The 12177-nt window shown below is 36.7% G+C and overlaps 1 protein-coding gene across 2 annotated transcripts in view; it reads left to right on the plus strand.

The window, feature by feature from the left end:
* The window catches only part of EXOC2 (exocyst complex component 2), a 124307-nt gene that overhangs the window by 23763 nt on the left and 88367 nt on the right, over window positions 1-12177 (plus strand). For both annotated transcript variants that reach the window (XM_061449344.1, XM_061449343.1), the window contains 2 exons: window positions 6536-6649; window positions 9529-9653. In XM_061449344.1, the coding sequence (XP_061305328.1) occupies window positions 6536-6649; window positions 9529-9653 (239 nt within the window). The remainder of the gene's footprint in view (window positions 1-6535; window positions 6650-9528; window positions 9654-12177) is intronic.

Below are 12177 nucleotides of genomic sequence, written 5' to 3' on the forward strand. Positions count from 1 at the left end.
TGATAGTTTTTAAATAGCCAAGATATTTTAAATGTTATATGTGTAGATGATATGCAGTCCATCATCTTTCAGCCTGCGAGGCAAACAGGTAGTAAGTATATGTAATCTATGGTTGATAAGTTCTTCATGTCTTCCAAGAATTAATTGCCCTTCCTGTGCCATACAACCAAGAATCTCAGTTGCTAAATAATAATGTCTGTTGTAGTGAAACTTGAACTTGCTGGTTATTATGTTTCAGTTGTGACCCTTAGAGTCACAGCTGTATTCCTAAAAGAGTTTTTGCACACATTTGTTCTCCTGCCTTGCTAAGAATTGTTTGGTCATCTTTGAAAACACAGAACAGTCAGGTCAACTTCTTTTTACATTGCTAGCACTTAGTGCAGGTTGTGTGTATGCTACAAAGTATTCTGTTCACACCAGAAAATAGCTATTTTAAATACTTAACCTAGTTTTTTTAATTTCCAGAATGGAGTAAAGACTGATGCAAAGCTTTAATTTTCTATCACTATCTTTATGCTGGCTTTAAGTGCAAAGCAGGTCTGTGCCACCTTCCTCACCAAGGAATGTTCCTGGCTGTGGTGTTATGCCGATATAGCCAGTAACCCTTACAGAAGGTTTAAGTAGCTTGCAGGAAGAAAAAGACTATCTAGAGTAGTTGCCTCAGCCTAAGAAATGTGGAAACTTGGTATGAAAATGCTAACATTCACAGTGATGCTGCAGTGCTTGGGTTGGTTTTAGCAGTTTAGAGCTGTTACAAAAGCAGGTTGGTAGGTTACGTCCTACCAACATAGGATCGTTCAGAATTTTGAACAGTTCTGAGAATGTGATGCCTGTTCCATTAGGGCACTGGTTGGATTCTGTTAGTGGAAAATTTATATCTACGTAATTCCTTGTTCAGGTGTACCACATACATTTCCCCTCCTGCATGACAAGTCCTTATTTAATCAAAGGTTACCTGCTTCCTCTGCCTACTCTGTCAGACTTAAGAAAATCCATTCTTTTCAAAGCAGTAACAGCAGTTGGACCTAGTGGTGGTTATAACATTTTTGAATAGTGTTTTTGTTGTTTTGCATGTAGCAGAGGTCATTATGGTAGATTCATCTCGTACATGAAAGCAAATGCTGACATGCTAAGTACATTCCACATACTTCTGTATCCACCCACTCAATACAGATGCTTCCCTCTTCCCACGCCAGCTTCCAAAACAGCTCATCTGGGAGGAAGGAAGAAATGATCTTACGCTGCCCCCTAATGGTAAACGTCCGCTTACCACCATGAGATAGGAAAAGACTTTTCGGGAGGCTTTGGAATTTACTTATTTTTAAGTGGCTTGTATGGAAATGCAGTCAGCTTCATCCTTGAATGTGATGGGTTTGTGGAAGCTTTTATCAGAGAGATGTGTGCAGAAAAATTGTGAAACCTGTGGGAGGGAGATGCAGTATATAGTATTATACAGTCCTAGTTTTATGATGTTAAAAAAATACAGCAACACTTACTGCTTATAGGACTGTGTCAGTTGCAACCACCAGCCTATAAACTCCTAGTGGATTTCTCTCATCTCATTCTGCCACTTCTCAAATACAGTTGTCATTTTGCTGTCATTTTTCTGCTAAATCCAAAGCTGCTAGGAAGCAGTAGTGTGCATCCTTGTCTTTCTGCTGTTGGGGTGACCTTTGTTGACACCTTCTGGTTTGTTGTGTTTAGTCTACTCCAGTGTCCCTTATGCTGGTCCTCTCGCATACATTATTAACACAGTACAGCTGGTACAAAGCCTGCTTCTAGGAGTCTGACTGGTACCAGACAGAGGGGGGAGTATACAGCAGCTCTAGCTGGAGCTTGTTTATGCTGGTTGCTATTCAGAATCTATATTTATTTAAAGTTGCTCCTTTTGACCTAAAAACTCCAGTGGAACTGAGGTTCAGATTACCTTTTGGTGGCTGTATCCTGTTTTGGTACCTGCCTTTAATCTGCAAATATTGTCATGTATGCTGAAAAGCATACTATGAGATTCTGAAGCTCTGGGAGCAATATAATCTTTACAGAAAAATTACTATAGTCAGGCTCTGTTTATTAGTATCCTTTGCATTTTGTTGCTGTTACTAATTGTGACTGCTTGGAGGCTGTAGTTTACTCGTGGAGATTATAAATAATCTTAAACTTCTGGAGAATATAAATGATCTGTACATTCACAAGTTCTGTATTAAAATGTGTTTAAAAAACAAATAAAAGCTAACATACATGCTGTGATGTTAGGTTAGGTTTAGTGAGTATCAGGCTATACAGTACTGAAAGCTTGGGGTAGTGGAGGGTGAGACTTGTATTGATGGGCACATATGGTGCAAGTGAATTGATTTTTACCCATGTGTTCTGAATCCAAAGTAGATGTGCACACACATGTAAAGACGTGCAAGCAAGGGCCACTGCATCTAGTATCCCATGACTGCGTTAGATACACTCAGGATGTCTCTGAGGGAAGTGAAAGTGTGTAGTGGCTTGAAACCAAAGTTATTTTTATTATAGTTCACATGAATATAAATCTTAATTACTTCAATACTTAAAATTGGTTTTGATGAATTAATAGGACTCCTTTAAAATGTTAACTAGGGGTCTAGTACCAGATCTAGTTCTGTTTTAAATAAAATAGTCTGCCTAGCGGAACGTACTACTATATAAATCAAATATGCGTACCTTTGCTGAAATTGTAAAGGTAGTGAAGTACGTAGAGTTGTCAAGGATAGTAAAGGTCTCTCTTCTGTGGTTTCCTGTATTCAATTTGTGGGCCCGGTTTCTTTTACAGTGATTGCTTTTTAATCAATGATTAAGTATTCAGAGTTGCTTCTGGAAATGATTCCTGTAAAACGAGCAAATTAACAGGAAAATTATCAACAGTTTCATGGCGTGTCAGCATGGTCTCAGCTTTTGCTGTAGTTCATATTCACCCCATAATGTTGAAATGAGTAAAACAGAAATACTTTCTCAAGTCACTTACCATTTAAACAAGCACATATGTATGAGAAACTTCAAGGACTTATTTATTTAATTTACTAATGGAAGTTAATGAAACAAACTTGTGTGTATGTGGAGTCAGTCTCTTTTTACATGCATCTGGCCAGACATTTTAGAAGTACAGTTGCTTTTTCAGTTTGAACTTTTTAGTGAGCAGCTTGTTGTGAAGACAGCTGTAACAAGTCATTCCAAGCTCCCCATATCTGTTAGTGGAAAAACTACTGGTGAAAGTTATGATAAAAATAAGGATACTACACCATAGAGTATAACATATTGTTAACATACCGCACACATTCACGTTCATGTTTCTACTCTGTTGTGACTATGTCTAAAATATGTCTGCACAGATAAAAGCAGCCATAAATGCATTGTTAATTTATGGTTCTGCACAAATACATCTGCTGGAAAAAAGGTCCTGATAACTTTTCAATGCAGTCAAATGTCAAACCGAAACACCCCCCAGAACCCCAACCCTTCACGTCTGTGGGCAGAACTCATTTGCAGGAATTTATTATATCCATAACTAAATTATTGGTCAACATCATATTATCATACATATAAGTAAAAACTTTTAGGTTTTTTTCCCCTAGGAATTGTATGTATCATGCATAAGCTTAAACTGCCATGCATATGTCTTACAATCTTGCAATAATAAGTAGCATTTGGTAATGGTATATTTGTTGAGTGTGTGTGGGTTTTGTGTAATATTTGTTTCTTTTGGATTTTGAGGAAAATATATTGAAATTCTGAAAATATGAATGAAACTCTGCTTCTCTATGTATACATGCCCTTATATAGTACTTTCACTGAATGTCTGAGCCTCTTCTGAGGTAACTGAACATTTCTAGGTTTTTTTAGTTACCCACAGAGATACTACCATGTGTGGATTTAACATAAAATCTATTTTGGACAGCTGTGTCATGTATCACATGTGAAGTACTATCATATAAATTCATGTGCCTGTTTGGCGCTTTTCGCTACTGTGAATGAAAAATAATACCTCTTAAAACAGCTTTAAAAGAAAGATAAAACTTTCTCCTTTTTGCATCCATCAGCATTTTCTTCTCACTAACTGGCATTCAGGAAACTCAAGTTTGTTGGTAATCATGAATCTCGCTACTTATGTTTGTAAATCTGTTAACATTGTCATGGAATCATAGAATAGCCTGGGTTGGAAAGGACCTTAAGATCATCTAGTTCCAACTCCCCTGCCATAGGCAGGGACACTACACACTAAACCATGTCACTCAAGTCTCTGTCCGACCTGGCCTTGAGCAGTGGCAGGGATGGAGCATTTACCACTTCTTTGGGCAACCTGTTCCAGTGCCTCACTACCATCACAGTAAATAACTTCTTCCTTATATCTAACCTGAACTTCCCGTTTAATTTAAACCTATTTCCCTTTGTCCTATCACTACAGTCCCTAATGAAGAGTCCCTCTCCAGCATCCCTATAGGCCCCCTTCAGATACTTGGAAGGCTGTTATGAGCTCTCCATGCAGCCTTCTCTTCTCCAGGCTGAACAGCCCCAACTTTCTCAGCCTGTCCTCATAAAGAGGTGCTTCAGTCCCCTGATCATCCTCGTGGCCTTCCTCTGGACTTGCTCTGACAGCTCCATGTCCTTGTTTTGTTGAGAACACCAGAACTGTACACAGTACTCCAAGTGGGGTCTCACGAGAGCAAAGTAGAGGGGCAGGATCACCTCCTTCGGCTTTACCACCTTTTCATTGAAAACAGAAATGTTGGGACCCTCATTTTTTAGCTGCTACTTTTGCTTCTTGCAGTTTTTCCTATCCTTTTCATACCTGTCATCGCTTTTTTTTCTTGCATCTCATTTAATTATTATTTTTTTTCCCCTGTTATAAAAAGTATTGTTTCATGCGCCTGCTTTAATCAGGTGCTACTGATGAAGGATTCCTGTGTCATGTCATTAATTATGTAGGTCCTTTGTACCTGCTTGTGCTAATGGCCATTTGGCTATGAATAGCAACTTAGAGAAAACAGCTCTTGTTTCTTTATAATTGTACTTTTTAATGCATCTGCCTCTAGATTTACTTCACTTAATCTGCTGTTTGCTTTTTGTAATAAAAACAGTTTTAACGGGTTTGAAACATGTTTAGATTACAGGAAAAAAAAAAACAACTTAAAAAAACCTAACAAATCATTGGTTTTATGTCCATTTAGATGGCTTTTCATGTGTATTAAAAGTAATTCCAATAGGATGGAACACTGGATTGCTACTCCCATCCAAGTTTGAATTCAAATGCAAAGTATGGCAGGTTTGCTTTTGCAGACAGTGTACTTTTTATAGCGGAGTTCACCTAACTTACAAGCGTCAGAGAGGGATGTTACTGACTTTTGGGTTTGATGTTGTAATCCAAAAGCGACGTAGTACATTTTTAGAACAGGCTAAAATGTTTCATTTGGAAGATATCTGCATGATCATCTTGTCCAACTGCCTGAGCAATTCAGGCTGACCAACAGTAAACTTGTTTACCATCATTATTTTCTGGAGATGGGATGCAGCTGGTGATAAAGAAGGGTGATGAGTGCACCTGGGGATGTATGGTATAATTCAGTGAGTGCCTGGACTGAATGATGAAGATAGTCATGTTTTCATGAAAAAGTACTTTAAGTATTTGTATTACACTGACCTAAAATAAATGGAATACATTTTCTGTAAAAGTATCCTAGAAGTTACTTGTAGTTTCAATGATAGCTGTTGTAGAGAATCTGCTTTCACAAGAAATTGGCTTGCATGCTATCTTCATGCATTGTAAGACTGAGTAAAAACAAACAAAACATACTGTATCTCACAACATGCTTTTATGTTTTGTGTACTATGAACATAGATCACTGTATTGTTTTGCAAGGGGATTATTTTAACTCGGGATTTCTTTCAGTGTTTATATATAATGAAAGAATACTCCAAGTATCTTCCTTCATGTTTCCATGGAACTTCTTGTGCATGTGAACCAATAAAAGTTGATGGTGTAAGATCACTTATAAGCTGTCAAACTGGTGATGTCCTGTTGTTTTAAATAAACACTGGTTCATGGCTTCTAGAGAATATTCTCTCTTATTTACTTGACTTGGTGTACTGATTTTCCTCTTTAAATGGTAGAATTAATTTTGAGTACATTCAGCATTGTAACGTGGTCCTGCATTTCAGTAGTAGTAGTATCATGGTAAGTCTGTCTAGTCTAATTTTTTGAAGGCAGTAGTTCTTTCTTTAGAAGCATTTTGTACTGAGAACATTTCTGTCATAAGTGTAATAGTGAAATCAAAATGGTAAAAATCAATTTTACTCAGATTAGATTTTAATCTTTCCTTTCCCAGTCACACTACATGTGCCTGTAATACCAGATTTAATTTCGTGGTGGGACAAAAATTTGTTTACATCTTGTTCAGACATGATTTGGTTTTCTGTTTTTTGTTTGTTTGTTTTTGTTTTTTTTTTATGTGACACTTTTTAATTGTAAGCTGTTCACAGGAATGTCTCACTGAATAAATAAATATTCATTTTTCAGAGGCAGATTTCCTCAAAAAGATTTAGAGGCACTGTTTCCTGGGATGAGTGCTGATTTTACTAGTGAAAACTTTTCTGCTGCCTGGTACCTGATTGAGAATCATTCAACAACAAGGTTTGTTGCTGTCATAAATTATTGTTTTAAATGCAAGTTACTTGATACTATTTTATTATAAATTAGCTGTTTCATTGGGGGTTGACACTTAAAGTAATAAACCTGTTCTATGCTACCTGTGGTGTTTCTGCTTGGCTAGTAATCAACCAGTTTGCTCAGTGTGGTTGCAAGGAAAACTTAATTTTTACTCAGACCTAAATTCTGGCCTCTTTTTTTCCATCCCCAGGCCCATGACATATGGAAGTTATCTTCAGGCTAAAGCCTTTTATGAATCAAGAAGTTGGGCAGTGTGGGCTTAAGTGAAAACTCTAGTCACGTTAAGTGATGACTAGAGGCTGAGGATAAGGGCACTGAACGGACAACTCAGAGCAAAACTGTTAATAGTAGTAGTTAGCTTTTAATTAACACTTGTGGGAAATGCTATAGTAAAAGAAATTTGACAAGTAATATCTTTGCTGTAAATCTCTTAAAAATATTGACCATTAACATTTTAATTTTTAAATCTAGTTCATAATATGTACTTACATGAATGTATTATGTGAATATATTTTTGCATGTATAACTGAGTTCTTTTATCTGCATATGTTTGAATAATACTAGAAGCCATTTTTAGTAGAGATGATGAGCCTTTCTTGTTGTCTTCAGCTGGGTATTCTGATGAGCATTTTGAAGGGAAATACCACTTTGCAAATTTATTTGATTTTTTTTTTTTGTTGTTATCTGTGGTAGAAACAGCTGTGGGTTGGTGCCTTGTGGGTTTTTTTGTTGGCTTTTGATGTTTTGTTGTTTGGCTGGATTGTTGTGGAGTGGTTGTGGTGTTCGGTTTTAGGATCTCCGGAAATAACCATTAATCTACTTGGGAAATACTTCCATTTTGTCTCAGAGTGGTAGTAGATTGAAGAGCCAGAACAGCAGCAAGAGAATCTTATTACTCAATATATATGTATCTTTTGAAATCCAGGAACTAAGAGGAGTGATTCAAAATGAACTATGACAATTTGATAATTTAGGGAGTCATCAGGTTTTTAAAAAAAGCTGATGGACAGTAAAGTGAGAAAAAACAGCTTGATGTAGCTGTTTTTAGGAAATTTCCTTTACCTGAGGCCCTTGGACTGTTGCCATCTTGTTGCTCATTCATGTGGGCACCAGTGGTGCTGCCAAGAGAGATGTAGAACAGATCAAGAGTGATAGCAAAGCCCTGGGGACAAAAGTGAAGAGCACCTTTGATTTACAGGTGAAGGGTAAGGCTTCAGGTAGTGAATGCATCCTGTAGGATTAAGGTTCTGTAGGCTTACAGATGGCTGTACCACTGGTTTCAAAGGCAGCATGTTTTACTTCTGTAGCCATCGATCCATTACTAAAGAACACAGACTGCTAATGAGAAATGGGATTCATTTGAAAAAGTGGGGTGGGAGCGTCATTGCATTTTGCACTTGTCACCAAAGATTTGCCCTTTGTTGACAAGGACTTCAAATTAGGAATAGCAGGGAGTGGTCATAACAGCTTGCAGTTAAGCGAGGGACAGAGTTCTCCATGTTCAGTGATGGCACTGACAGTGCTGTTGGGAATTACGAAACCAATTGGAAGGGTCTAACCACAAGTGCCTTTACACACTCACATGCGGCCTGGGAGACAAGCAATGTGGGATTAGCTAAGCATATCATCAGAATAAAGTGGGATAGCTCATGTGCTTAGTGATCTGTGATGGATGGGAAGAGGCCCTCTGAGAAAGGTACCCAGGAAAGAATTGAGGGGAAAAAAAAAAGTTATTTAACCAGAATTACCAGTTGTTCATGGAATATGAACAACAGCATATGTAATGGTTATACCTCTAATATAATAGTGTCAGTAAACCCGCTGATGCATGTTGGTGTATGTCAACAGTCGCAAGTCATGATCCTCTTGGCCCATGTATCCCAGTGGAATTAGAAGTATTAATTCTTGGCTTTAAATGAAAGCTGGGTTGTGTTTTTGGTTTTTTTGTGTGTGTATTAATTTGGTTTATATTGATTTATAAAATATAAATCTTATTGTTAAAGTTGCAAAAGCTATGTAAAACTCAACAGGAAGAATGGCTCAAAGAGTAGGGTGAATCCAGTAATGTTTTGAATATAATTATAAGTAGCATTTTAAATAAAGAAGTAAGCCTGTTTTTTTGTTTTGATTTTAAAAAATGTGTAGTCTTAGAAATATTCTGGAATTGTATAATTATCTGCCCCAAATCATTTGTGCTGTTGTCCTGGACACACGCAGCAATGGTTTAGTTCTTGTCCTCTGTGTAACCTCAGGTATTGGGAATGCTATATGTATGGTGCATTGTTGATTTGGGTAGCTTATGTCTATTTTTTCCTTGAAGGAAATTCTTTTTAAGCAATCGAAATAACATGGGAGGTTTTTTTTTCTCTACCCCCCCCACCCCCGGCAATGTCCTGGCAAATATAAACTATTTAAACATACTATTAGATCATCAAATAACATGCAACAGTACTTAAAAAGAGAGCTGCATAGCTTTTTTGTTAGTTTGAAAATGCTTCTGGTAAGTACTACTTGGGTGCCCAAGTAGACCAATCCAGCTATTGAGTAATGTGATTTCTGTCCAGTAGATGGAAACAGGAAGTAAAGCAAAACATATCGTAAAGAAATCTATTCCAGCACAAGTGATAGGAGTCCTCCATTTAGGATTAAAAACTAAAACACAGAAACTCTTTAGATTGAGTAAACTGTCATTATTAAGAATCACACTTGTTAGCAATTATTCAGTCCTTAATAGTTGTTGCAAAAGTAGCTGATTTTATTTTCCAAGTAGTTTGTTCTGTTTATTCATTAGCTGACTTTATTCGTTGTTCAAATGTCACAGGGGTCTTCTTGTTTGTTTTCAGTTTTGATCAGCTCAAAATGGCTGTTGTGAATTTGAAGAAGCAAGCCAATAAGAAAAATGAAGGAAGTCTAGCTTACGTGAAAGGAGGTCTCAGCACATTTTTTGAAGCGCAGGATGCTCTGTCAGGTAAAGATGTTTTGCACTTACTAAATACAGTATAATAGAAAAGACACTATCTGTATGCATGGTTGAATTTTAATATTAAAAATATTGGTTTTCTTCATAATCTCTTCTAAAAGTGTCTGAGCCAAAAATCTTTGTCGTGTTGGTCACAAGCTGATTGTTGTGGTATATTTGCAAAAGATGGCACCAAATGCCATCTATATTAATTGGAGGCATTTGATGAAACTGCTTAGACCACAGAACCAGAGAAGAGAGGAAATGTTGAACTGGAGATAATATGATGGCTTAAAATCTGTAGCAACATAAAAACTTGATTTTTATCCCATAGTCAGACTAATATTTATATAAATGTTCAGTACACTCTGACTTGAGAAGTCAGATGGCCTTTATATTCTGCTTGCCATAGGGAAAATTCCACATACAAGTGAGATTAGCTTAGTTGTCTGTGCCATTTTTGTGTGTATATATATTTATATATACATGCACAGGCTTAAAGCATAAAACTTGTCTCTGTGGTAACAACTCATTGTGGGCTGCCATAGCGCTGTCTGGTTAAGGACTGTGCTGGATAAGAGTGACACTGCTGGGCCATCCTGTATAGGTTTAATATTTACCACTGTGCTGTTCTTCATAGTTACTGTACATTGCAGGGTTATCACTCCTGATAATTGATCCTGTGTTATGGGTACCATGGGGTAAGAAAACCTGTATCTAGTCATAGCTTCAGCCAAGCTAGAACTTCAGTTGGCTTTAGGAACACTGCTTTGGAGATGTACTGATTTATTTATTTATTTATTTTCTTGACAAACTTGCAGGCCTCTTAGTTACTGTCTGACAGACACTTACATGTATCAGGGAAAAGGGGAGATTTTTTTTTTAAGCGGAGTTTTTATGAAGTACAAGGAAAAATAATAGGCTATTACTTGGTGAATCTTAAATATCTTGAAAATGTCAAAATCCTGATTTTTTTTTTTTTCTTAAATAGTTAAAAATCCTAAATAATCCTGAACAAATACTGATATGTGACTTATTTTTTCACAACTAAATCTGCTTTGTATATAGACTATCAAATAATTTAAAAGATTAAGTTCTATTTCCAAACAGTTACTGCTGTGGATAAAAAGTAGTGCTGGCAGACATGTGTTATCTTGCAAGATTATTTTTTGGACCAGTAAAAACTTAGTGGGATGTACAGAAAGCTAATGCGAACCATAAATGTTGTGAGGTTTTAGAAGGACTGAGCACAACCAAGTGACTTTTCTCATATCTATTAAAGTGAAGGCTTCTTGCCTTCGGAGATTGATTTCATGATAAATGAAGAGGTTGGAGAGCAAACAGGAATGTAAAAAAAAAAACAGTAATTAATGATAGGGAAAGCAAACTCATTTAGTTCACTAACTACTATGTTCTTAATAAAACAAAAAATCATAGCTGTAATATTGTTTTGCATGTCTTATCTGTATCAATGTTATTTTTACCTACAGTTAGAGTTTCTCATTGCAGTCCTTTAGATAAATTAACTCAAAACTTTGCATGAGTTGTGGTTCTTGGTGCTACTTTTCACCTGTAACTAAAATAGCTTGGTTTTGTTTTCCACCCAGTGATCCCCCTTAAGAGCTCAAAAGGATACAGGGTTGTAGCTTGTGCTGTTATAAACAGTCAATTAAAGTAATAATAAGACAGAATGGCCTTGATGCTGTTGATAAGAAAATGAGAGACTTGAAGTCTTAGTATCTTACAGATGCAGAGCTGTAACACTGAACTGCAGAGGGCTTATCAATACAATATTTAGTTTTTAAATTCTAAATCCAATTTCTTAACGAGGATGCTTGCAGTCACAGCTGCCTTCTGTAGCATTTGAATGTGCGTTTGTCTGTTTTAATTGCCTATTAAATGCACTTGCAGAAGTGTTTTGCTTCTTTTCAGTCCAAACCCCCCAACTCCCTGCATATGAATCTCAGCTTTGTAATGCAGAACTGCTAATTTGCCCTTCTTTCTCAGATTACTTTTGAGGGAGTGTAGCTGGAAAAGTTACATAATTTTTGAAAGACTTGAACCCTGTGATGGGCACAATCAACTGTTAAGTTAGATGTGGAGAGGCTTCCAATACTAGCAAAACAAAAAGGGTATCTTTGGTAATATACCACTTTTCTGCCCTTACACATGTAAGGGTGAATTTACATGTCTTATTTTCTCCTTCAAAAAGATGCGACTAGGATTTATATGCATTTAAACAAAGCTACAGTAGGAACAGTTTATATTTGAAAGCTGAAAGATGAGGGACAGACATAGCCTTGGTTCTGCAGACTTTCATTATTTGATGCTGAGCATACAACTGTCACAGATGAAAAGTGACTCAAGGGAAAGTCATTATCGAGCATATCTAGCCTGTCTTCCAGGGTGATTGAAATTTCCTGAGGTGCTTTGTTTTCTTTTGGATTTTTTTTTTTTAACTCGCTTGTTTTGGGAAGATTTCTGAGCTCTAATGGATCTTCTGAAGACACATTTTTGTTGATTGGCTTTTTTG

This window comes from Pezoporus flaviventris, unplaced genomic scaffold (genome assembly GCF_033815535.1).
Source record: "Pezoporus flaviventris isolate CSIRO_AGI_PZ_B2104156 unplaced genomic scaffold, CSIRO_AGI_Pfla_v1 ptg000007l, whole genome shotgun sequence".
NCBI classification, from domain to species: domain Eukaryota; kingdom Metazoa; phylum Chordata; class Aves; order Psittaciformes; family Psittacidae; genus Pezoporus; species Pezoporus flaviventris.